The following is a 25,140-nucleotide window of genomic DNA, read 5'->3' on the forward strand; positions in this document are numbered from 1 at the left end:
TTTCGAGGTAAAGGTAGCACAATGGTGGGGAGATTATCCACGCTGGCCGTCGATACGAGCTGATCTGGAGTGAGGCTGGTAGTTCTTGGGCCTCTACTATGGCCCAGGGGTCTTCACTGTCTACACTTCGATCTCCAACCCATGTCTTTCGCGCACCCCGAACATTGCTGCCAACTGTGCGTAAGGTACACACGCGGATCATCGCGCCCTCCGCTAAGCTAACGTTCGTGGAGACGCAGCACGACCCCCAAAACGGGATCAAGCCTGTTCTTCGCAACGTTGCAAAGTAGTCGATTTGGCAAAAAATGTACACGCGTTGCTCTGGGCCTCGTTCATCTGTAAACTCTATTGCTGTTCTCCAACAAACAGCATCTCGAGACATGACTGTCCCTTGGTGAAACGTGAATGTTCCATGGTCAGTGTCATACAGATCGCCATATAAAGGCAACGGTAGCCTACTGGTAGGGTACCAAACAGCTGTCATGCAATCGTTTGCCAATCTGCCCAGAGTCTATTTCTCCGTTCTCCTGCCCCTCCCCCTCCCCTGTCAGTGCAATAAGCTTTCCTGTAGGGGTCCCTTTTGTAACACGGTGCGCGGTGAACAATGGATAAAACAGGGTTTGGCGTGGGCGGTGCGTGCAGACGTTGGCCACGCTTCATGTTTTGGGTCGGCCCGCGTGATGGGTTGAACGTTAGAGCGTTTCCAGGGCTTCTAAGGCTTCTGAGCGCTACTGTCTACAGTGGCGCCCTGTGCATTCGCGTTACTTGCCTTATAGCGCCGACACTAGGAGCCATGCATCACTGACAAACGGGGACCTCCATGTATGGTTTTCGTGTTCGAATACATGCTGCTAGGATCGAAGGGGGGGGGGGCACAGCCTCGCTCTGTGGAATGGTGTGTGTTTGATTGGACTGTTAGTGCGCAGACGATCACTGGCGGAGTAATATTCCATGAATCGCAGAAGAGAACGCCTGGGCATCAAAAGCTTCGATGGACGCCGGAAGTTACCATTCGCTCGGAGCGCGCGCGCGCGCGCTATCTGCACTCACAATGACTCTGGCGTGCGCCGGGTGCACATCTTCGACGTTGCGTCTCACACCATACATAGTACACTCGACTCATCAACGAACCCCAATGAGGATTCATGCACATGCATGACATTCGACGAACCCGTAGCCAGCACGTTCCTCTGCCCTTATCCCGATCCGGACATCCACACTGCTCGTTCTGAGTACTAGTCCATCGCTAGCTTTCCTGCCATGCGTTGACGATCCCCAGCGGTGTGTGGCGACTATCGCGCCGCACTCACGAGTAGTTTCCTGCAAGTGTACCCCTCCTATACAGTAAAACGTGTTTCCCACAAAATGCCTGTGCTTGGGGAATGTGCGTTGTTCGGGCCGAATTGCAGGTGCTATCAAACGCCGCGCTGGCTCGGAGTACCGACGCCGTCACTTTCAGATGTCCGACTTTTCGCAGTGGCTAGAATCTCCAAGGAACCTCTGGCGCCTACTGGCGCTGTTTTCCCTTTCTCATGGCACCATGAGGCCACGATCGTATCTCTGCTAATTAACAAATTTCATCACAATCTTGCAATTTTGTAACGAGGTCAAACGTTGCTTGGCAACGTAGCCAAGGAGGATCGATTTTGCGGGCCAAGCTCCGAAGTCCTGAATCCTGTGCGGGAGCAACGTCGAGGCTTTCCGTCTGGGTTGGTTGCACATGGGCTATGGGGCCCGGATCATTTCGAAACGAGTAACCGCTATACCCTTGTCTTTGAATTGATGATGAACTCTGAACCGGGCAGTGGCTCTGATGTTGAGAAGTATATGACGATACTAACAGCTAGAACGGACTACGTTCCGGCCGCTGATGCTCCTTTGAGTACAAGGTACCGAGTACCGGTAGCGTCTGCTCTATCGCGACGTTTGCGGAGACGCCATGTGGGATCGTTATTGGATTACTATAGTATACCCATGAGACCCTGATGGCCACGGTCTGACGGCCCACCACGTGTGAATGCATGCCTATCCTGCATCTAGCTTGCACGTACAAAGTTTACATATTGGCTTGCGATCTCTTGGACATTTGGTTAGGTAGCTGGCATCGAGGTAGGGTCTGTGTTCGGCAGTTCAAGTTGGTAGGGTCAACGATGCGAAGATGCATCAACGGTTTGGTTCAGCTTGCCACTACGGCAATAAGTCGTGCGATACATCATGCAATGAATCGTACAATGTCGATTGTAGGGTTCGTATTCGAGCAGCTAGAGGCATGTGCTGCCCTAGTTTCCTTCACCTGGACAGTGTGTATGCCTGCCGGAATCGTGTCAAAGTTCTCTAGCATGCAACATGGATCTTCTCGTTGGAATGGTTGGCTCATCCCGGACAGTGAAGATCCCACCTTTGTACACTGACCAATTAGAGGTTTACGCAGGTTCTTTCCGGTGTTGCAACGTTGAAGTTTGGACTGAGCCATGGCGCCGTGTAAATGCAGACAAGAGTATATTAGCTTCGCGTTGAGGTCGTTGGGCTCCTCTGCGGCTATGATCTTTTTCCCTTTACGTGCAGTCACTGGCCCGGCTCCCGTTTGGAAATTTGGCCCGGCCCTTTTTTCGGTAGATTAAGCATTTGGGCTCTGCTGCTCCTGGAGATCTGTGCAGAGGTAACATGGCTGCAATGCGCATGTGGAGACGGCTGTCTGATTGGTTGTTACCATGCGCCCACGCTTCAAGATGGTGGTGGAGAATCAACTTCCCGAACGAACGAGCTCGTGGTAGCGAAGGAGGCAGTGCTGAAGCATCATTGCTTTGGAGTGAGTCGCCGGTTCGCAAGGCCTGTCCCCGACTGAGGCAGATCCTCCGATCCTTGCCCATTGAACCTGCAAGACACTGAATCGCCTGCTGCTAACGTGCAATCCCATCTGCAACAAACGCCTCGGAAACATGCTCGGCAGGATTTTGAGCACGCATCGGTTTGATTGCAGCAGCGAGGAGTGAAGCAGCGAGACATCACTAACTCTAGCCGTGATAGACTCTTCGACTGCCGGTATGTGCCAGCCTTGCCGGGCCTTAGTATTCCCTGCAGACGCCAATGACGGTTCCGCCCCTCCCCGCCGCCGTGAGTATCACCGCCGTATGACCTCGCAATCGGCTCCACAATGAGGCCCAGTGCCTTGGCCGTCAGCGGCTGTGCTCGCCTTCCGGAGGCGGGTACCTTCCGGGTCCGCCCAGGTGTTCAGGTACCGTAGCCTCCTCGCAGCCCCAGGTCTTGGCCGCCATAGGGTCTAGAGGACTGATGTTTTGTAAAGCATTACCAATCGCGGAATTAGGCATGTTCCTTGGCTTGAGGAGACCGCCGAGCAGCGCAAGACAAAGCCCGTACCTTGACTTTGACCATCCAAAAAAAAGACTCCAACCTGTTTCTTCAAAGCGGATGTCGACGGCTGCGGGAAGAGTGACGTGGCGTGCGTCGATGATCATCGGCTTGTGGCTTGTCGAAGCAGGGACCTTGATGTCTGTAGATGAACGACACGAGAAGGTCAGGTTTAGGTTCGATCTGGATGTGGAAGCTCAGGTAATCGCAGCTTGTTTTCCCAATCGTCTCCATCAACTCCTTCTCTCCACTAGTTTGAGATGGACGGTGACTCGTCAGGTATGGTATGCGTACATGCAGGTGACATTTAGGAAATATTGTTCCCAGATCGTCCTCGTTGGCACAGTCTTGGGCCAGACAGTATGACAATATTCGCTCGCCTGAATGTCGCCCGAAGATGGCAGACGATGACATCGCAGGGTGCCACTGCTCCAACCTAATGTTATGTCAACGTCACCGTGACCGCGCACCAACAGCAAGTCTTCTTTCTGAGCAGATTACAATGGAAGGAGAACTTGTAACTATATTTTTTTCCAGATTGCAGCCTGGTCTCGATTGGCTTCTGAACACATGGATTTATAGCCGCTAAGCTGCAATGTGCTACTTAACACGAAGCCTGAGGATACAAGTCGTTCCATGTATGAGCCCTTGGGCATTCTCCCAAGATGACAACAATGTTGTAGTGCTGAAAGAGATGGAAAAGCAAAGGAATTTTGATGGTGCGTGCAGAGATCCACTTGCCGTCTTGAGTCGCTTGCACAACCACCACAAATCCACATGTCTCATCTCTCACAAGCCCTGCGCATGGCCGAGTATCTTATTCCTTCTGATGACATTGTTCTGTCTCAGCCATCTTCCAAATATACGCACTCCTGCCGGCAACAAGTGATCTGTCGGTATGGACCACCCAGCGAAACATCGTGACACCCCCGCCACTGCGTGGTGCGTCTATCGCCGATCTAAAATACCTGGAAGCTAGAAATGGAACAGATAAGAGAGGCTTTTGTATGATGAAGGGGTCGGCATTGCGATGATGTTGGCACCTAGAACGAAGATGCACCTGGCGCGCGGCAATGGATGCACGGAAACATCGTGATGAGCAGCACAATCAGCGTCATGATGTTCACACCTTCAATATTATCCAGAATGACTGGACATCGTATGATCCTTATCGATACTGGCCGCGTGTAGAAAGACCAGTCTTGAGGATTTGAAGGATGCTGTTCTGTATCGGCGCCGTTGCCTCGTTTCGTGCGCCCCTTGCATAAATCCTTCAAAGTAATGTAGCTTACCTGCATCTTCGCTCAGTGTTGGTGCTGGCAACTCCACAACACATCTGCATCTAGAAGAGCACCACGCCTCATATCGAGCGTCAGCGCCATGCGCTTCTTGTTTTTGGTGTCGTAGCATGTCTCGGATCCCTGGACCACGGCCGATTCGTGCAGCATGTTGCACGCGTGGGTGAGATAGATCAGGGCTAGTACGCCTACGCCGCTGAAGGATCACTGCACAGGATCCATCATGGTCAAGTGTACACTTCGAAGTATGTCTCATAAGGCTTTATGAGCCCCTCCTCGCTTCTCATCCGCGAGCAAACACCTGTAAGCAGCAAATAAGTTTGAATTTTGAGCACTTCAGTAGCGACTGTCTCTTCACTTTCTCACCTCTTCTACTTCTCTCCAATTCTTCAGGATGCCTCTCCCGCTCCTTGACCTTCCACCAGAGCTTCTAATCCAAATTCTCACCACCCTTCCCGTAAAATCACTCATGAAATTCGCCCAGACTTCCCGGTACGCCCGCATCCTTGCGTACTCAAACCTGCAGGCCCTTTCGCTCGCAGTGTTGTTCTCCCATCGCTTTTCCTGGTACAACAAACTCATTTCGGCACGACATGAACCAAAGCCACCATCCCATCCAGAACACGACCCGCACAAAGTCCTCATCCAGATACCTCAAGCCTGGGATTTCGACTATTCGACGCTTCTTACTTTCCACAACAAAATCATTGCAAGCGTCTTGGACAGACATGCGCGTACGTTGCAGAAACTAGACCTAGTTCTCTGGGCACTCTCACTACCCATAGCAAATGCCCTCACGGAGCTACCTGCACTGCACTCACTGAGTATACGCATTGAGAGCGTACAAGCGGTACCACGAGCGAACCTTGTTCTACAACGGAAAGAAGAGCGAAGCGCATGGTCAATGCTTGCATCGGCTCCAATCTTCAAATCCCGACTCCACACCCTAAGAATCGAGCAAGCGGAAATCAGCTCTTCCCAACTGTCTTGTCTTCTCTCTGGGATTGAGGCCAAAAGGCTGAAAGATCTGAAATTGAGCAGATGCGACATGCTCACCAGCTCGATATGGGAAATGCCGATCCTGAAAGGCTTGCTGCGCCTTGACGTAGCGGAGTGTGTCAACATACATATCAACGAAACAGCGCTGGAAACAATAAGCAATATGCACAAGCTGCAGGTACGTCAGCCTCACCCCGAGCTTTCCGCCGTGTGAGCTCTCCAGTGTAACGTTGCACACGATAAGCGGACACGAGCTAATTTTTGCTGTGCTACGTAGTCACTCAATCTGCATGGGTGTAGTGGCTTGGATGGCGGGATCGTGGAACAGTGGAACAAGGATGTTTGGCATGTGCCTGAGTTTGTGGCACCAAGGGCCCGTAGAGGTCTGAAAGAGATGGACATCATTGAGGTGGACCCGGAGTATATGTTCAGTGACGAGTAGTCATTTGTCTAATTACAAACGGGTTTGTTCGGCCTGGTGCTGAAGACCAAGTGCTTCCATCAAACAGCTGTCTTTGCGGCGGCAATCGACACTGCGCAAGTGCTTGCACTCTTGTTAATGCTTTCAAAAGTCAACACCTGTCATGTTCATACCCTCGCTGCTAGAGTGCGGATTGGAGCTGCTTGTGTGGGGCCCGTCATTGAGGGCAGTGCTTTGCACCATGTATCTGGCGTCGCGACTAGCCATGCCCCTCAGATACTGACTGTACTCTGAGACACGCTGGGTCTTCCTTTGCCATTCGAGCGCATGATGCGACTGACTCCCAAGGCCTTGGTGTCCCCCCGTCGTATATGCCTGCATTTGTAAACTGACTGGACCAGCTATGTGCAAGTCTTCGACGATTTTCTTGCCCTCCTTCATCGACTTCAGCTCATGCTGCGGCTGCTTGACCTTCTTTCCTATCTTTGCTCTCTTTCTGTCCATACGGTTCTTGCTCTCTACTCCTTCCCGCTCCAGACCCAAGACCACATGGTATTTCTCCTCCAGCCACGCAGCGACCATACTCGGCGCCCACCCACTCACCCAAGCCAGACCTTGAATTCCGTCATACTCGGCTGGGTCATAGAGATCGACCAACAGCTCCTCGGCATCTGCTTGCGTAATCTCGTCATTGTGCACCTGCGCTAAGATCTCTTGGTGCAAGCACTTCACCCTCGAGCGTCGGACGGCAGAGTCGATAGCTTTTACAAACGCGGTATCGTTTAGGACATTCCAGTATTGGGCCATGCTAGTGTACAAATCGGCGATATTAGGGCCGTCGGGGTAAACGGGATCGTGAACGGTGTTGAAACCGCTACCGAGACGTGCGCTGAGGATTTGGTGGATGTCTTGCATGCGAGCAAGAACAGCGTAGTATAGGTCTTCGAAGTCTTCAAGCGGGCGATGGACGGCATTCTTCACGGTACGCTGACCTAGGGTAGCCTTGATGCGTGTTTGTTCGTTGGCGTGAGACTGGATGGGGGTCGGATTGAGATGGCCGCTATGAAGGCGATCGTGGAGAGTGCGTAGGCTGGGACTGTAGGGATCGTTCTCGGGGCGACCAAATAGTGTGCTCTGCTGCACAAGGGTGGACAGGTAGCTACTAATCTCGATGATGATGTTGGTGATGTAGTCGGCGGGATACATTACAGTCGAGCTTTCCACGACGGCTTGAGTGGGAGCTGGACTAAAGGGCGGAAGAAACCCTGATTTCGTGAAGCTCGCCATTCCGAGGATCGTAGTATGGGGTCTGTTGTAGTAGCCCCGGTCTTCTTGCTGGTCGCGCAGGGCGGCACTGCAATGGTCTCCAGATATGATGGAGCAGATCGGTGAGATCAAAGTGGGTAAAACCTGTCGATCTGCGCAAAGAAAGGTGCAATAAAGCCGCGCAGTTGAAATTTCTGAATAGAGGGGGCTGGGGCATAACGGCGTTGAAGTGAAGGGAGGTGAAAGCGACACCGGAAGGTGGATTGTCCTTGCTTCTTTGACTCCAGTGGTCTCAGAGGCGCAGCCCGTCACACGTTGAATGGTATCGCGGCTGGGAGACCATCGCAGTTTGCATGCTGCTATTACACCGACGAATCGAAAGTGGTAAATGCGCAGCTTGTTACTCTTGACGTCAATAATCTATTTATCATTCATCCAGTTTAACTTTGTGTTGCTCACCCTGATCCTGACCTTATTCATGCAAGCTCCGTCAACCTCAGATGATACATGACATGAAGGAAATCTTCTCAAGCCCTAGTAGCGACCAAGCCTCTTAGAGACTCTCTCCCATCGAATTCCTTTAACCGTTTTGGTAGCTCTTCAGCCACCCAATCTCTGTTGACAAAAACCGCCACAAGCGCGCCCAAAGTCAATGCCCTTACTAGCCACCTCTTCTTGTTCCCAGGCTCCACCTCTTGTCCCGTCTTCTCATCTCTATACACGAAGTCTTGTTTCCGCCAAAAAACACTCCTCCACCAGAACATAAACTGCCAATCAGGATACATCATATTGTTGAGACCTGTCTTGGGATCGATAGCCCAATTTGTGCATCCGCTCGCCCACACGAGTTTCTTTGCTTCGCGCTGCGTCCATTCAAAGTCTTGCTGGGCGGCTTCGGGACGCACTTCGATGGTGGAGGGAACGGGGGCGAGGACGGAGGGGACCAAGGATCGTGCGCGGTAGGAGGGTAGAGTGGTCAGGATGGGAGTGAGTAGGCGCAGGGTAAAGTTGATCTGGCATTCAACGGTGTATATGACGCTGAGGTGACCAGTGACGGTGTTGGGACCCTGATATATGTCAGTGGTATATTCCTATCCGTACGTATGTGACACGAACCATCAAGACGAAGAAATTGGGAAAGTTGGGGATGACAGTGCCAAAGTAGGCTTGCGCTACGCCCTGGGTTTTGGCGTCCCACTGTGTGCTCAGTCAGCATATATGCTCTTTTGTGAGGGGTGTAACCTGTTAAACTCACGTAATTATTCAACTTCAACCCACCTCTCCCAACGATCTCCGTTGGACAAAGCATTTGTTGTGTCGCGAACCCAATCGCTAGAACAATCGCATCGGCTTTCAATCTCCTGCCGGATTTTGTCACAACACCATCTTCGATAATCTTCTCGACTGGATCGTCATGAATCAATTCCACGTTGTCTCTCCACAGACACTTCAAGTACTCCGTGTCAAGTACTTTCCTCTTGCACCCAATTTCGCTCCTTGGAATTAGAGCATCCCAATATTTACTTGGTGCCGCACGTTTTACATACGCCTCGTTCTCCTTCGCCAAACCAGATCGAATCGTAGCGCCACTCTCGATAGGGAAGCCAGACCAATCAGACTCCATATCGTAATAGTGCTTTGCACGGTACAGGCGCATGGCAAGTGGAACGTAGCGCATAACGGCCTTGAAGGCTGGAGTGTAGTAGGGGTTTTCCCGCTCAGAGAGGTACTGTGCTTGTCGGGCGAACTGGGATATTCTTCGGACGGGAGGGGTGGTTCCGACTTCGCCGGCCATGATAGGGACAAACTGGGTGGCTGAGCAGCCGTTGCCTGCATGCATTAGATCGTGAGTTCAGAGAGGTTTCTTGCGAGGCCAGAAGCAGAAGACGTACCTAGGACAACAACGTCCTTATCTGCCCAGTCGAAGGTGTGGTCCCATTTTGCAGAGTGAAACATTTTCCCCTTGAATGTCTCCTTCCCTTCAACCTCGCATTCTTTCGGTACACTCAGACTCCCCACTCCACTAATTAGTATTTTCGCTCTCCTGATTGATCTTTCCTTCGTCTTCAGATCCAGAACGTCAACAACCCACACGTTCGCTTGCTCATCCCATGTTGCCTTCTCAACAATTGAATGAAACCTCACCCTCTCCGTGACTCGATACTGATCTGAGACATCTCTAAAATATTTCTGGATCTCCTCGCGCATGGAATATTTTCTGCTCCAATCCGGATTCAACGCAAAGCTGTAGCTGTAGAAATGACTGGCGACGTCGCAGCCGCACCCAGGGTATGTGTTCTGCAGCCAGGTACCGCCCACATCATCGCTCTTCTCGATCAACTCAAAGTTCCGGATGCCAAATTTGCGAATTGTTTGCACAGCAAAACCGAGACCGGACATGCCGGCACCGATTATGAGGACTTCAGTATCGAACGACATGATGTGGCAGATACCAGTGCCTCCAAAGCGAGCTCTAAGAGGAAGAAGATGAACCAGGAACAGAAAGGAGGAAGGACGCAGGTCGTGGAAAGACAGTAACGTGGCGGTAATGGTTCAGGAGGAGAGGAAGATACGATACTTATACGTTCGCGCCTAAGGGAACAGGTGGGCTCAACAGGGCCCATCGTTCGCTACATCTACACCCGCCGCCACAATAGCCAAGATCGTACCACTGGGTCTAACGTACTATTTGGGAGCTTCTCGGAGAATTCACCAATGAGGGGTGTGCGGATGTCTGTGATCCGCGGGGTCATGTATGGGGACCCCGCATGTTTAGACGCGTGTAGCTCGTCTCGATCCAACTCTGCATTGGGTAACCCGATGGTTGAGCAGTGTGTGCAACAAGAATATAGTTTGCGAAAATATGATACTTGCACTGAGAAGTGTCCCAGGGGCGTTATGGAAATAAAATGCACGCTTACAGTTGGACAATCTACATTGAGTCTTGTAACGTGGTATCTCAGATACAAACCGAACGCCTATAGACCCAGATGATCACTAAGAATGACCCACCCCTATTGCTCCGAGCGCTGTGCAAACTCATGTTCATCCCTCCACTTCCAGCATATCCTTCAGTGCCTTTTCAGAGGCCGTGAGCCATCGACCCTTCTCCTCAAGTTCATCACCGATACCTCCACCCTCCTCTTTTCTCCGCCTTGCCTCCTTAGCTGCTGCAACTGTGCCATGTTTCTGCGTCTCCAGAGGTTTGAGCTCGCGCTCCAGTTTTTCCAATTCCTTTGCTCGGTTTGGCAGAGATGACTGCAATTGTGCAATTTGCGCATTCAATGCAGCCAGTTCTGCCTCTCGCTCGGTGAGTAGCCTAAGTGTCTCTGGCAATGGCAAACCAAGTTCTGGGTTGCTTGATGTGGGTGTCTGATCCTGCTTCAACTGCGCAATACTAGTCTCAAGGCCCTCAATCTCAGCGGGGAGCGTCTCTAGTTGCTGCCGTCTAAATTGCATGCCATCGTAGCGCAGAGCGAGCTCTTTGCCTTTCCCCTCCAATTGCTTCAGTATCTCGGCAACTTCAAGTTTGCGTTCCTTCAGGCTCGCTTTAAGCGCAAGGATTTCGGCTTCTTTTTCGACGTTCTCTGTAGCTTCAACAAGCCGTGGCGGATCTTCGGTAAGATTGCGTAGGAATTTTTCTTTTGTGACTTGCTCTACATAAGAGAAGCGCAGCTTGCTGAACAGCTCCTGTTGTGGGCGTCAGACGTGTCCTTGCTGAAACTGCAGTCACCACAAACCTTGTAGTGCGTTAGGTCTGCCTCCAATGCTGCAGGATGTGTGTCAACATGCTGGTCACTGTCGACTGATGCAGCTGAGTTACGCTTCTTCGAGGATTGAGGGACGTCTTTTGGCTTCAGTGGCTCTGTGATGGAAATGATCTTGAGCTCGTGATCTTGCTGTAATTGCTGAAGGGCCGAAGCCGGCGTAGGCACAGCGGATGCAGATTTGCGCGTGGCTACCATTGTGAGAATGTTGTATCGAGATTGTCTGTCGAGGGGAGGGGTGTTTGTTTTGGCTACGCGCGCCCGGCTCTCGTAGGGCTGAACGCCGCGGCTGTTACCTATACAAGCCTAGCGTACCATGACGAGTATGCAACTCACTCACTCTTCACGCTTCCTCCTTCCGACACGTCAATCATGTCGCTCGACATCGACGATGACGAGTACATCGCAAAGCTACTCGCGCAAGATGCCAAAGAGTCAACAAAGACGTATGACTTGGTTGGTCTCGACGCCTTCAACTCCAGAAGGTGCGTAGGAAGCCTCTGATATTTGCTGTCTCACCAAGCAGCTACCAATGTAGAAGAGCTCCCCTCGACAGCAGTGAAAAACAGCTAAAGTACGGCTAGGTCAAGGGCTGGTGCGCCAAAACCCAACACAAACTTTCTACGACACATCATCCGCCAGACTGATAGTCACAATGCCGCGCTGTTAGCGAAGGAGGCCGAGGAGTCAAGCTCGCGACTTAGAAAAATGAATCGCGGGAGAGACAAAGAGCGTACAGAAGCAGTGGATAGGGCAAAAAGGAAAATCGAGGGGCGGTTGAGCCCTTCGCCATACGATGGACAACCACGGCACCCAACCCGAAGAGACGACGACGCTAGAGACAGGCATAGCCGTGAGAAAGATGGAAGGACAACGCATCGAGGTGACCCATTGCATTCACGATCAAAAAGGGGCAGGGACAGCAGTAGGGATAGACGGCGTCACAAGAGGCGGCATGAAGACAGCGACGAAGATCGAACACCATACAAGTCGAAAAGGTCAAGAGATCATCGAGAGGGTGGTCACCGAAGTCGTCATGATAATGACGGAGAAGATCAAAGACCTCATGACCGAAATCGAAGAAAACAAGGCTCCACTTCCAGATCGCCGTCTCGAACGCGATTGAGATCACCTCGCCGCAGGACACACAGGCATCGCAATCGATCACCTTCTCCGAAGCACGTATCGCGGAGCCCCAAAGCATCCCGCAGTCACAGACATCGGTCAAAGACCCCAGCATCCGACTCCGATCCTCTTGAAGCTATCGTCGGTCCCTTGCCACCTCCTTCTGAGCCCACCGTTCGCTCGCGCGGTCGAGGCGTCCTGAAAGCCAATTCTAGAGATATAGAGTCACATTTCTCATCCATGTACGACCCCTCGATGGACGTGCGCCCAGGCTCAGATGCAGAAGATGACTGGGGCGAAGCACTTGAGGTTATGCGAGACCGTGAGCGCTGGAAACAGCAGGGTGCAGAGCGATTGCGTGCCGCAGGCTTCAAGGACGAACAAGTTAAGAAGTGGGAGAAGGGGGGCGATCCTACTGAAGACGACGTGGTATGGAGCAAGAAAGGGCAGGACAGAGAGTGGGACAGGGGGAAAGTTGTCGACGAAGAAGGAGATGTGGAACTGAAACCCGAGTGGGGGAGATTGAAATGATAGCCCGCTGTGGCTGTTCGTATCCGAATGATTTATGTACTGCTCGGACTTTATATTCTACAACTTCATACCCAGAACTTTGTGCACCCTCAGCGCCTGTCTAATGCTCAGATCAAGCATAATCTCCTCGCTTCCACCCGGGATAGCATATGCCCTAACGTCCCTATACAGCCTCTCGACCTTTGCGCCCTGACCGCCACGACTGTAACTCAACCCGCCGAAGATCTGACTTGCTTCCCTTGCGCAAAACTCAAAGGTCGTGGTGCTCTGTGCCTTCAAACTCGCAATAGCTCCACCGAGCTTCAGCATGGCTTCTGTCTCGCCCATGTTTTGGCACTGATAGACCAGATTCTCGAGCCAATTGTAGCTGGCCTCGATCTGGCGCGCCATGTGTGCGAGCTTCAGGCGGATGACAGGGTGGTCAATGAGCTTCTTGCCAAAAGTCTTGCGTTTGTGTGCGTATTTGACGCTCTCCTCGTAGCATACGCGCGCGAAGCGAACGGATTGGATAACGATGCCGATGCGTTCATGGTTGAAATTTGTCATGACGACCTTGAACCCTTGGTTCTCCTTACCGATGAGGTTCTCGACGGGTACTTTGACGTCCTCGAAAGTTATGTATGTCGTTCCTGAAGACCAGACACCCTGACAGTCCATTCGGCGAGTCGAGACCCCACCAGCCGAGCGCTCGATGAGTAGAACGGACACACCGTTCATGCCCTTGTCGGATGTGCGAACGGCGGTTGTGAAGTAGTCGGACCAGATGCCATTGGTGATCCATTTCTTCTCGCCGTTTACGATGTAGTGCTTTCCGTCTTCAGAGAGCTTGGCTTCGCACGTCAGGCCTGCAACGTCGCTGCCGGCATCAGGCTCGGTGATGGCAAGGCAAATGCGTTTGTCACCACTGAGCAACCCAGGGCCAATGCGCTTGATCAGCTCGGGCTTCGCAAACTTGAAAACAGGTGGACCGCCGATGCCATAGCCACCGATCAGGTTCCAGACCAAGCCACCGCTACCAGTACGAGACAGCTCATCCGTGAGGATCATCTCGTGGAAGTGGTCCCATTTCTCAGGCGGTACACTCGCTACGCGCTTATCCGTGAATTGTGTTGGATAGTGGATGCCCAGTAGACCAGCAAGATAGCCGCGATCACCCATTTCTTTGTAGATCTCATCGGGGACCTTCTTCGCCTCATCCCACTCAGTCACGTTGGGCATGATCTTCTCCTCCACCCATGCTCTCACTTCCTCGCGGAGGGCGACGTGTGTCTCGTTGTAGTAAGGTGAGTGATATGACTGATACCAAGATGGGTCGGCGTATGGGATAAGGTCGCCATAAGAGTCAAAGGCCTCGGCCTCCTCGGCAGCTGCTTCAGTTGGCTGGGGAGCAATGGCGCCAGAGACAGCCTCAGGCTTGAGGATCTCCTTTTTCTGGGGAGGTGGTGTTGCCGGAGGAGTAGGAGGTGCAGCTTTTGTGTCTAGTGACCCTACTTGTAGCTGCTTCTGGTACTTCTTGAGGATGCTCTCGTTGTGATATTTCCAGAACTGCTTCGAGGCGTCTTTGCCGGCAACACGAGTGAGAACTGACAATCGTTAGTTGACTCAGTTCGAAGACCGTTGCTGGGACTCCATACTCTTTTTTCCTCCGGGGTGCTCATCTGCGAATTTAGTCAGGTCGTAGACGTCTTCGTCCACAATGATGTATAGATCGTTCGCAGTCTTGTGCGCCGCGACATCAGCGGCTGTGAAGCGTTGTGACATCTTGATGAGCAAGAGGAACGTGAGCGCTCAGAGAGTTACAGTACGGTACAAGAATGAGAGGCTGTCACAAGGCAAAGGAAGTTGCAAGAGTAGTAGAGCTATAAACGACCAGATTGCGGCATCTTTCACATGCAACGCCAGCTCCACGCCAAGGATTCTGGGGACGCACGTGAAAGTAGCCGCACCTGGCGCATTCCGGGGTATCGCCCTTGATCTCGTGAGCGCATTAAGCAAATAAGCACGCTTGTCATTGGCTGGGGTGCCGTGCGAGCAATTCAAGGTGAGACGTGGTCGACGTCACTCTGAATAAAAAGCCGAGGCACGTTCGCAAATGATTCACGGGCCAGCACCGCGGCGTTCACAAGCCAAATGCTGACGATCACCTGCTCTCGCGTTGCAAAGAAAGCCGGCTACACTGTCTTAGTCCTTTGTGCTGCAACCCAAAATGCTGGAGACCTTTAGCGTAGTTATCACTTCTCTTTAGATTTAAGAGTAGAATGGCTAGAAGGGCAGCATTGAATACCTCCTGTGTTGTTGGAAATTGTTAGCTTGTGGCCGGTTATCTGCAACGCGAGAGCACCTGCTGCAAAACATGTCGGAGCCACGGAACCGATGTTGGTGTCGTTCATATTGTGTATCGGCGCGATGATCGACTTTGCCAGTGTGTTGCTGATGTGACGCAACTGCGACCGCATTCCGTTGCGGAGTGATCTCCTTCCGAATCTGTCATCATCATGTGACATCTGACCAGGCGCAGACAGTTGGCCGTCTTCCATAACAACCGTTCATTTATATCTCATAGATCGAGACAAAAATGCCGGGAGATGTACAAGTAAAGAAAGCATCGGAGATTACATCTCCAAGCGGTCCTCAGAGCGATGGCATGGAGCGTATCCCTGCCATTGTGGATATGTCGAACCAGATCTGCGGCACAGGCAAGTATTCGATACCAGAAGCGTTCGGTAAAGTGAACATGCTAACGCCTGCAGTAATGCTTGCGAAGCCTCACAGCGCGAGTGCCATCCATCACCACGGCGAAGAGGGTATGATTAAGTCCTTCCCACAACGTTGAGGATTCTGCCACTTCGGCCAATGCACATCAATATCCCATAGCAATGATGAACTGATCTCGAGTACAGACACTATTGTTTACGCAGTGAGTGGCCGAGGAGCTATCGTCAGCGACAATGGCCAGAAAAGACAAGAATTAGCCCCGGGCGACTTTGCACTGATCCCAGCATATGTACATAAGCCTTCTGCCGAATGCGCCCACACAACTGACTGTAGCAGGCTGAGCACCAAGAAGTCAACGATGGTGATGAAGAAGTCAAGTGGATTATCACCCGCGGTGGCCGCAGTCCAATTGTGCACAACCTAGACGACTGGGGCAAGAATCAAGATCCAGCAGAAGCACAAGGCAGCTATTAAGCCCAACCCACTCTTCGCGATCAATCTCCTCGTCTTTTAAGGTCAAACATCCACCGGAAATGTAAAGACAAGTCCTTTGGATGCAACGTTACCCCACCAAGCTCACGGGATGTGGTCACAAAGTGTACACCCTAGTCAACAATTGCACGTCTCATCAGATCTCAAATCCTCCTTCTCCTTTCTCTACAATAAATCTATGCATTTCAACCTTCTTTTTGTAAAATGTGGGTTGGTTTCTCAAGGTATCTTTGACTATCATCCGCTCACATGCTCCAGAGTAAAGCTCTGATTGGCTCCACCGCAGTTCGCTCTAAGAATGGTACTAAGCACCATGACATGCCTCAGACAAGAAATTCGAACTCCTGTGTACCTTGAGAATAAACAAACCCCATTACTTTGTCTTTTGAAGATGCGGTTCGTCTTTGACTTTCTATTTCGAATCTCAAACACGTCTAGCAGCTAGCAGCTTGGCTTCACAGGTCATATCATAGCCTTGCTTGCAGCTTTCAATTCATTGCGAGCGGTCGCTGTATAAAAAAGAAGTGTGTGCTCTACAAAAGTTACATCTTCAGCTACTCTTGGTCGGGTTGTAGCTGAAATACAGGACACAATGACTCAAAGTCAGTCATTACACTGGTGCTTGACAGCAAGAATGGCAGTCTCTCACTTGGCCGTCGTCTTATCCTTTGGAGCCATTGGAAGCGCAGCTGTTGACTATAGTCAATATATTAATGTCTTGTAAGTCCTCAGCGTCATTTTCGAGAACGATAGCTCATTACGTTTTAGTATAATGGAGGCAACAGATTTCCGGGAGTTGTGGCTGCACCGTTCGCGATGACAAAGCTGGGTCTTGATGTCCAATCAGGGAGAACAGATGTCTACTCTGGCTACCTATCGGATGGTCAGATTTGGCGTTTTAGCATGATGTATGAATCTGGCACAGGTACGTCAACGTTTGTGTGGCGTGGAGACTATTGGTTGATTATGATCAGGATGAGCACCAAAGTATGGAGTGGTGTCTCAAATGCTGGTTGTGGGCAACGTCCAAAATCCTTTGGTCGATCTCTTACAATCGCGAACCTCAGCAGACCAAGGGGGTGTCGTCTGGTCCAAATCCAGCCTCACAAATAATGTCACTGTACAGCTTGCCGCCACTGAGCACGCCGGGATGTACGTCTATACCTTTCCCAAATCTACCAACGGGTCATTATCTGTTGTGGTTGACGTTTCCCATGTACTGCCAAGTTTGAGAGGCCTTGGTTGGGAGTAACATTATTCTGGTGGTACATTTGAACTCTTTGGTGACGGCCAATACGAAGGTTCGGGCACTTATAACAACGGTTGGAACCTCTTGCTAGACTGGACAATCTTTTTCTGTGGAAGATTTAACGAAAGGGCCACGAGCTCAAGGACCTTTGTTGAGAATCTCGTCTTTAATACCAACTTTACTTATGTCGTGGAAACTGCTCGCCTTGGAGGTGTCTTTAGCTTCACTGGGACTGAAATTACATCCCGCGTGGGTATCTCTTTTCTGTCAACTACCAAAGCTTGTCAGAACCTAGATGATGAGACGATGGAATTCGGACATCTTCAACAACATTCAGATATCTTTGAATGACACTGACGACCTGCAACTCCATACAGCTCACTGTATGGCATGTTCCTCCTACCGTTCAACGAGACAGGGAAAAACCCCGGGCGGAGCAGTAACAAACCATATTATGATGATGTTTTCACCCTCTGGGATACTCACCGATGCCATACATCACTCTTCCAGATCATCCAGCCCACCGCGCACGAGGTATTCATACGATCTCTCATTGACATCTGGCGGCATGATGGCTTTATGCCTGATACCCGATCTTCCAATTTCAACGGACGTGTTCAAGGTGGCTCGAACGCTGACAATGTTCTGGCAGATGCCTACGTGAAGGGTGTCAGAGGAGCAGTAAACTGGGAAGATGTGTTCTCTGCCATGCAAACAGACGCCGAAGTTACGCCATCACCCAACAATGATCCAAAAGCCCCTGACTCGTCTACCAAGAAGGGCAGAGGCGCGCTTCCAGATTGGCTGCAGTACGGCTATATCACGCCGCAATTCACTCGTGCAGTATCTCGAGCCGTACTCTGCAAACGACTTCAGTCTCTGCCAGGTCGCCATCGGGCTAGGGAAAACCGAGCAGGCAGTCACGTACTCAACCGCTCGCGCAACTGGCGGAACCACTGGAACCCCAACGCTATATCGGAGAAACACACCGGTTTTATGGTCCCTAGACAAGCAAATGGGATATTTGTTCCACAGGACCCGCAGGACTGTGGAGGTTGCTACTGGGGGGATGCGTACTATGAAGATAACGCCTGGATCTACAGTATGGACGCGATCCATGATGTGGCAGAACTCAAGAAGCGAACTGGTGGCAATGAGAGGTTTGTTGACCGCTTGAACCAGCTGTTCGATCTTGATATCTTCAATGCTGGCAACGAGCCAGGCTTCACGAGCCCGTACCTGTACAACTTTGTCGAGGGCCAACAGTGGAGAAGCGTCGAGAGAGGTCGAGCGATCAGCAAGCTGTATAATTCAGGTGCAAGTGGATTGCCTGGTAACTCGGATGCCGGGGCGATGGAGAGTCTTCTGGTGGTAAGTTGAAAAAGTTTCGGAATTCTTCGTTGCTCTATGCTGACATTGTGGGACAGTGGCAGGTGATCGGTCTTTGGTCCATGACGGGGCAAGCGACTTTCCTTATTCTCGCTCCGTGGTTCGACAAGATAACGATCAGTCTCGGGGCGACAAGACGCTAATTATATTGACAACTGGTGGTGATCGTGATAATGCACACTACACCCAGGAGTTGAAAGTCAATGGCGAGCCATGGGATAAGTCATGGGTAACTTGGAAGGACATCTTTGCTACCGGGGGCAATTTGGACTTTGTTCTTGGAGCTGACAAGGTTGAATGGCCGACTGGTGATCTGCCCCCAAGTCCAGCTTCCGGAGAGGCGTCTTCTTAGTGGGGGACACCCACAGACTGTATCAGATGAGCAATACGACGGAGTAGAGGTGTTAGTGTGTAACGAGGCTTTCAAGCGATAGAGGCCCTCAAATCTAAAGCCGCATTGTGGCATGGTGACACAAAGATGCTTGGAACAGGTGATGTCTAAATCTCTCAGCTCTTTGCCATGCTTGCTTGTTGGATCCGAACGGCAAGGACCTCCCTGCGCTTCCCCGCGCAATCACTCCACACTCACCACCGGACATCCTACTCTCTTTTCCACAACAACGGACCGCATGAACAAGATACACTGCTGGGCGCCGATGCGCGAAAAGCAGAAGGCTCTTAGTTCGTTCTAGACCGCCGACAGTTGCCTCAAAGGCAATCGCGCGCTATTCGCCGGTTGCATCGTTTCTCTTGGCTTTCGCCGCCCAGCGATTCACGCGCGTTGCGCCACCAGGGTATTGATCCCACCATGCCCAGTGAACACTGGCTTCTTCACCGCCTGGAGTGCAGGACTTCCCCATTAATCTATACCACGAGGCCCTCCTCAGTTGTCACATGGCCTGCACGCACCCTTGACAAAGCCCTCACTGGCGACCGCTGCCCTGCATATGCCCAACCGCAAGACACGCCTGTAGAATCGAAGGTCACGTATTCGTCGTGCATGCTGGGCTGACGCTGCGTCCTGGCCCAAGCTCCAGCTTCTGACAGCTATTTGATACTTTCACGTTCCCACGACTTCTTCTGGGGTCAGACACCTGCTGCAACTTTTGAGTCTGGGGTTTAGCCTCTCCACAAGACCCCACCTGTTCGTCATGTCGTCGACATTAGCTTCATCGGCCGTCGCATCGGCGACGGCTGTCGCAAAGGCACCACCACAGGGTGGTGTGCTTGAGGGTGTCAATCCTGTCCATTTTGATGCCAAGAATCCTATCATCCTATTCATCGTCCAGGTATGTCGTTCTGATCCGAGCAAGCTATTTACCGTGCTGAGCATGGACAAAACAGGCCTCAATCATCATCATATTTTGTCGCGCCCTTAACTGGCCTCTCGCGAAGATGCGCCAGCCTCGTGTCATATCCGAAATCATTGGCGGCATTCTGCTCGGACCTTCCGTGTTTGGTCGCATCCCAGGATTTTCAGAGTCTATCTTTCCAGCTCAGTCGATGACCAATCTGAACCTTGTCGCCAATCTCGGTCTTACACTGTTTCTCTTCATTATTGGGCTGGAAGTAGATCTACGCTTTCTACTCAGCAACTGGAAGGTGGCCCTCAATGTTGGTATAGTCAGCATGGCTATCCCGTTTGGCATGGGATGTGCCATTGCCGTTGGACTCTACGAGTTCAAGAATGAGCCAGGCATGGTGGAAATTGACTTCGCTATCTTTATGTTGTTTATTGGTGTAGCTATGGCTATCACTGTAAGTGCACCCACAAACATTTAAACATACATCACTGACGTATTCAGGCCTTCCCTGTGCTCTGTCGTATCCTCACAGAACTCAAACTTCTTATGACCCCGGTCGGTGTCATTGTACTGTCGGCCGGTGTGGGCAACGATGTTGTTGGCTGGGTTCTTCTTGCCTTGTGTGTTGCCCTTGTCAATGCAGGCTCAGGTCTCACAGCACTCTGGGTGCTTTTGACGTGTGCAGGCTATATGCTGTTCCTGATATACGCAATTCGACCCGTATTTGTATGGGTTTTGCGTAGATCTGGAGCTCTCCAGGATGGTCCCAGCCAGGGGATTATCAGCCTTACACTCATTATCGCCTTGGGCTCCGCCTTCTTCACTGGCATCATCGGTGTACATCCCATCTTCGGAGCTTTTATGGCAGGTCTTATCTGCCCTCACGAGGGCGGTTTTGCCATCAAGGTCGCTGAGAAGATTGAAGATCTGATTGGCGCTTTGTTCCTGCCCTTGTACTTCACGCTTTCCGGACTCAATACCAATATTGGTCTTCTCGACTCCGGAATTGTTTGGGCCTATGTCGTTGGTGTAGTCGCTGTCGCCTTCTTCTCAAAGTTCATTGGCGCTACACTAGCAGCGCGGTCAACGAAGATGTTGTGGCGCGAGTGCTTTGCGATCGGATCTTTGATGAGTTGCAAGGGTCTTGTAGAGCTGATTGTCCTAGTAAGTTCCCCTCAAATCCAACCACTAGGCGAAGCTGACATCTGCAGAACATTGGACTTAATGCTAAGATCCTCAGCACGCGAACATTCACTATCTTCGTCGTCATGGCCCTCGTCACGACATTTGCGTCGGCTCCCTTGACCATGTACTTTTACCCACCTTGGTACCAGAAGAAGGTAGAGGCCTGGCGCCGTGGTGAGATCGATTGGGACACTGGTAAGCCTCTGGACGGTACCGATAATGTCCAGGATGGCATCCACTACGACAAATTGGCGGCCGAGAAGATCAAGCGAGTCACAGTATATTTGCGTCTTGACAGCATGCCTAATCTGCTTGCTTTCACGTCGTTGTTTGGAGGATCTCAGAAGCCTGCGCCAAAGGTCCACCCTTCGATCGCCGCCAGCACAAGCAAAGAAAGTGGCGAATCCTCTTTGGATGAAGTCGCTCCCAATCGACCTGTCGAGGCGTATGGTCTGCGCCTGCTCAACCTGACAGATCGCGGCTCGTCCGTCATGCAGGTCTCCGAAATGGAAAGCTACACAGCCTACGATCCCGTTGTGAACACGTTTCGCACCTTCGGCCGCCTACACAACCTCGCCGTCAGCGGCGAAGCCCTTGTCGTCCCTGAGTCCTCTTTCGCCGAAACCCTCAGCACCCGCGCTTCAGACTCGAATCTGCTCCTCCTTCCGTGGAGCGAAACAGGCGGTATGTCGGAACAAGCTATCATTGAAGACAAAGGCACCAAGAACAAGCTTGCGGCATCGTCTTATATTGCATTCGTAAACTCCACATTCGAACAATCCAGTATCCCCGTTGCGGTCCTCGTGAACAAGAATTTTGGCGGCAGCAAGAACAAGGACCGTAAACAAGGGCTCAGACTCACGCGCACATACAGTAGCGTGAGCTTGCATGCAGACCAGGCCGTCACAGCGCCCATTGCAGACCGCAGCCACCACATCTTCTTCCCCTTCTTTGGCGGCAACGACGACCGTGCTGCGCTTCGCCTCGTCCTTCAGCTTGCGGAGAACGCGCAGGTCACTGCTACGCTCGCGCATTTCGATGTGCCCGACCAGTATCTCGGGCCACCCGCAGCCTCTACCTCTACGTCGACCATAGCAACTGCAAGCAAAGCCGCCGGCGAAATAGTAGTCACAACCAGCACGACAGCACCATGCACGCGCGAGCAAGACGCCGCTTTCTTCGCCTCTCTGCGCGCCTCTCTGCCTGCCGAGCTAGCCAACCGCGTCGTTTTCGAAACCGTCACTTCGGCGCAGCCCGTCACGGATGTGCTTGCACGCGCAAGCATCGAGGTTGGACAAGCGCCCAAGAACGCGGGAGATTTGATTGTGCTAGGGCGCAACATTGGTAGGAACAGCGCGCTGGGATCGGACAATGCAGACGAGATCCGCAGCGTCTCGAGCGCGTCGAGCACCCTGGGCTTGTTGGCTGAGAAGGTGTGGGAGCGCAAGCTGGGCGCTAGTGTGCTTGTTGTCCAGGCTGGTTCTTGTGTTACGAGCTAGTGTGTGACTTACAACGAGCTGTTTTCTGTTTTGCTTTTTGCATGGTCAGTTGTAGGCGTTGGTGGTTCATTCGTGACGTTTGTCCACAATCTCACATTTGTCTGTAGCCAGGACTGGGCTGAGAAATTAATGAACGCATCTCGAGGACAGCATAAGCGTGAAGGAAGCGTGAGCGAAGAGCGAGGAGTGTAAATGTCGGCCATGCATCTGCCTCTGTTTATTCCAATTCAGGCCATCTTTGAAAGGGAATCTATGGATATCACGAAGAAAAGGTATGCAACAAGAAGATGAAGAGAGAAGACGGAGGGCTGCAAACGAACGAGCAAGCAGAGTCTATGCTTTCTCCTTCTCCTTCTCCTTCTCCTTCTCCTTCTTCTTGTCCTTCTTTTCGTGGTGGTGTTTGTCATGCTTGCTTTCCTTCTTCGCGGCTGCCTCGGCCATGAGCTGCTCAAAGGCCATAAAGTCGCCTTCTTCTTCTGGGTCACGCTCAGCCTGGATGGTGTGTCAGCAGTTGTTCCGGTATGAATGTAGTGTAGGGCATAGAAATGGCTTACCTTCTGGCACATCTCGCCAATGATGACAAGTGCATGTGCCCTCTCCACGCGCTTCTCCAGCTTAACCTTCTTATCGTTAAGCACCTGGTCGCACACGTCTCTCAGCACGCTCTGGATCTCGAACTTGCTGCCCCTCCACGCCGCGGCGAGGATCTTGCCTGTGACCTTCTTCTCGTATTCTGCCTTCTTCTCGTCGGTCCAGGCCTCGCCGCCCTGCTCTTCCAGTTTGGCCATTTCCTCCATGGTGAGTTGAGCATCGATGGCTGCACTCATGGTGTTCCATGTGTCCTTGACGAGTGTGCCCTTGTCCTTGATGCGGCTGAAGAAGCCAGAAATGCCGAGGAACTTTTGCGATTTGAGGAAGGATGAGGCCTTCATGAGGTATGTTGTGCCGATTGCGTGGAGAATCTCAAGACCGAAGGACTCCATTTTCAGGTTCTCAATCTCAAGGGCGATCTTGTCTTTGAAAGCTTTGGTGACGTCGGTGGCCTTGTCGGTCTCTGTCCACAGTGAGATGCGCTCGGTGAGCTTCTTGGAAAGGTTGGCAACGCGCTCGTCGCGGATTTTCTTGCGCTCCAGCTCGTATGCAGCAAGCTCTTCGCGCTGCTCTTTTGTGAGACCGCCCTTCTTGTTCTTCTCCTTGTTCCTGAGCTCCTTCTCGGCATCGGTCATGTTGGCTGCCTCCATACGTGCGTCCTCCTCGGTCCTGTCCATGATCGCAGGTCGGATTGGAATGCCGCGCTGCTTGGGTATGCTTGCACCGGACGACGTGCCGGCAGCAGCAGCAGCAGCAGCAGCAGGTGGGACGGTCGAGGATGTGTCGGCAACGGGCTCAGCGTACGCTGGCGGTGGTGCAGCATATGCTGGCGGCGCATCACTACCGTGCTGAGCTGCGGCTCGCTCTGCTGCGGCTTCGGCCTCTTTCGCTTTGGCGCCAGCACTGGGCTCAGCGCCAGCCGTTGCAGCCGAGGCGTCTGCTGCAGGTGTTGTGCCGGTCGTCTGGTCCGCAGCGGCGGATGCAGAGCCACCAGCGGCAGCTTCTGCTCGTGCTGCCTCTGCCTCTGCGGCCTCTTGCTCCTCCATCTCACGCATGGAGATCTCCATGGTCTTGGTGAGGTCTTTCATGAGAGAGATTTCTCCAATCCTACATCTGTCAGTATCCGGCTCTATCATCATCTCTCTGGGAGCATCATACCAGTCCAAGAAAGCCTCTCCACCAAAGATCATGGTGAAGAACTCAGACGGATCCTCTGCCAACGAGTTAGCATGCTGCAACCACACGGTATCTTCAGATTCTCATACCGAATCCACTCTGAGGTACAGCACCCTCCTTTCCATACTTGTCGTAGTTTGCGCGCAGCTGGTCGTCGCTGAGCACCTGATATGCTTCTCCAATCTGTTGTCATATGAGCCCCGCTATTCTCGCAAACCCGCCGGCGCAGTCAGAGCGACTGTGCCTGTTGGTAATGACGTACTTCCTGGAACTTTGCGTGTGCGGTTTCATCGCCGGGGTTCTTGTCTGGGTTCTGTCAGGCCTGCCGTCGTTGCCGGGGGTAACCCGCGTGGTTTACCTGGATGCAGTTTGATCGCAAGTTTGCGGTATGCCTTCTTGATTTCCAGCTCGGTAGCTGTAGGCGGTACGCCCAAGGCGTCGTAGTAGGCGGTTTCGAGCACCATGTTTACGAGAGAATAACGTGGAGAGGGAGAGTGAGAAAGTCGGTGGGATAAGTGCAAGCCGTTGGGCTCAATTTGGCCCGCACGCGCCACACTATTACGTCGCTAGGCAGAGGCGCAACCGACTCTTCACATGGCAACGGAACAGCGGAACGCACGGCTGGGGCACAACAACGACATGTCTGGGGCCTGTCATGTCTGCTAACATGCACAAACAAATATTTTCTAGGCGAAAGTGTCCTTCAAAATGCTCATACTCGCTCAGTCGTAAACTTGCTAAGTAAAAGAGTCCACACCTATCAA

At 52.1% G+C, this 25,140-nt stretch overlaps 10 protein-coding genes across 10 annotated transcripts, besides 4 other annotated features; 5 read left to right on the forward strand and 5 right to left on the reverse strand.

Annotated features, from left to right (window-relative positions):
* The first annotated feature begins 1,013 nt into the window (after positions 1 to 1,013).
* Positions 1,014 to 1,037: a tandem repeat.
* A 3,979-nt stretch (positions 1,038 to 5,016) lies between these two features.
* Positions 5,017 to 5,056: a tandem repeat.
* A 773-nt stretch (positions 5,057 to 5,829) lies between these two features.
* On the forward strand, positions 5,830 to 6,108 carry EKO05_0004201 (uncharacterized protein; the record flags this gene model as incomplete). Its single annotated transcript, XM_038938944.2, has 2 exons — positions 5,830 to 5,844; positions 5,944 to 6,108. 2 exons carry the CDS (start codon positions 5,830 to 5,832, stop codon positions 6,106 to 6,108), a joined length of 180 nt encoding a protein of 59 aa, XP_038800012.2.
* A 123-nt stretch (positions 6,109 to 6,231) lies between these two features.
* EKO05_0004202 (uncharacterized protein) lies at positions 6,232 to 7,293 on the reverse strand (the record flags this gene model as incomplete). Its single annotated transcript, XM_038945526.2, has 1 exon — positions 6,232 to 7,293. One exon carries the CDS (start codon positions 7,291 to 7,293, stop codon positions 6,232 to 6,234), a length of 1,062 nt encoding a protein of 353 aa, XP_038800013.2.
* A 587-nt stretch (positions 7,294 to 7,880) lies between these two features.
* On the reverse strand, positions 7,881 to 9,792 carry EKO05_0004203 (uncharacterized protein; the record flags this gene model as incomplete). Its single annotated transcript, XM_059636336.1, has 4 exons — positions 7,881 to 8,420; positions 8,470 to 8,550; positions 8,609 to 9,183; positions 9,246 to 9,792. The coding sequence occupies 4 exons, from the start codon at positions 9,790 to 9,792 to the stop codon at positions 7,881 to 7,883; spliced, it is 1,743 nt and encodes a 580-aa protein (XP_059492319.1).
* Positions 9,793 to 10,398: 606 nt separating this feature from the next.
* On the reverse strand, positions 10,399 to 11,318 carry EKO05_0004204 (uncharacterized protein; the record flags this gene model as incomplete). Its single annotated transcript, XM_038939078.1, has 2 exons — positions 10,399 to 11,043; positions 11,094 to 11,318. 2 exons carry the CDS (start codon positions 11,316 to 11,318, stop codon positions 10,399 to 10,401), a joined length of 870 nt encoding a protein of 289 aa, XP_038800015.1.
* A 598-nt stretch (positions 11,319 to 11,916) lies between these two features.
* Positions 11,917 to 12,246, forward strand: EKO05_0004205 (uncharacterized protein; the record flags this gene model as incomplete). Its single annotated transcript, XM_059636337.1, has 1 exon — positions 11,917 to 12,246. The coding sequence occupies one exon, from the start codon at positions 11,917 to 11,919 to the stop codon at positions 12,244 to 12,246; it is 330 nt and encodes a 109-aa protein (XP_059492320.1).
* A 587-nt stretch (positions 12,247 to 12,833) lies between these two features.
* EKO05_0004206 (uncharacterized protein) lies at positions 12,834 to 14,537 on the reverse strand (the record flags this gene model as incomplete). Its single annotated transcript, XM_038938691.1, has 2 exons — positions 12,834 to 14,359; positions 14,411 to 14,537. The coding sequence occupies 2 exons, from the start codon at positions 14,535 to 14,537 to the stop codon at positions 12,834 to 12,836; spliced, it is 1,653 nt and encodes a 550-aa protein (XP_038800018.1).
* An 814-nt stretch (positions 14,538 to 15,351) lies between these two features.
* On the forward strand, positions 15,352 to 15,965 carry EKO05_0004207 (uncharacterized protein; the record flags this gene model as incomplete). The annotated part of the gene is made up of 4 exons (XM_059636338.1): positions 15,352 to 15,472; positions 15,527 to 15,580; positions 15,677 to 15,780; positions 15,828 to 15,965. The coding sequence occupies 4 exons, from the start codon at positions 15,352 to 15,354 to the stop codon at positions 15,963 to 15,965; spliced, it is 417 nt and encodes a 138-aa protein (XP_059492321.1).
* A 1,657-nt stretch (positions 15,966 to 17,622) lies between these two features.
* EKO05_0004208 (uncharacterized protein) lies at positions 17,623 to 18,764 on the forward strand (the record flags this gene model as incomplete). Its single annotated transcript, XM_038939031.1, has 2 exons — positions 17,623 to 18,603; positions 18,660 to 18,764. The coding sequence occupies 2 exons, from the start codon at positions 17,623 to 17,625 to the stop codon at positions 18,762 to 18,764; spliced, it is 1,086 nt and encodes a 361-aa protein (XP_038800020.1).
* A 1,008-nt stretch (positions 18,765 to 19,772) lies between these two features.
* Positions 19,773 to 22,609, forward strand: EKO05_0004209 (uncharacterized protein; the record flags this gene model as incomplete). The annotated part of the gene is made up of 4 exons (XM_038938877.1): positions 19,773 to 19,910; positions 19,966 to 20,379; positions 20,427 to 21,089; positions 21,137 to 22,609. The coding sequence occupies 4 exons, from the start codon at positions 19,773 to 19,775 to the stop codon at positions 22,607 to 22,609; spliced, it is 2,688 nt and encodes an 895-aa protein (XP_038800021.1).
* Positions 22,610 to 22,942: 333 nt separating this feature from the next.
* Positions 22,943 to 24,840, reverse strand: EKO05_0004210 (DnaJ-like protein; the record flags this gene model as incomplete). Its single annotated transcript, XM_038938688.1, has 6 exons — positions 22,943 to 23,101; positions 23,164 to 24,307; positions 24,359 to 24,413; positions 24,466 to 24,559; positions 24,639 to 24,682; positions 24,735 to 24,840. The coding sequence occupies 6 exons, from the start codon at positions 24,838 to 24,840 to the stop codon at positions 22,943 to 22,945; spliced, it is 1,602 nt and encodes a 533-aa protein (XP_038800022.1).
* Positions 22,950 to 22,995: a tandem repeat.
* Positions 23,939 to 23,963: a tandem repeat.
* Positions 24,841 to 25,140: the final 300 nt, after the last annotated feature.

The sequence above is a fragment of the Ascochyta rabiei genome, chromosome 6 (genome assembly GCF_004011695.2).
Source record: "Ascochyta rabiei chromosome 6, complete sequence".
Taxonomy (NCBI): Eukaryota; Fungi; Ascomycota; class Dothideomycetes; order Pleosporales; family Didymellaceae; genus Ascochyta; species Ascochyta rabiei.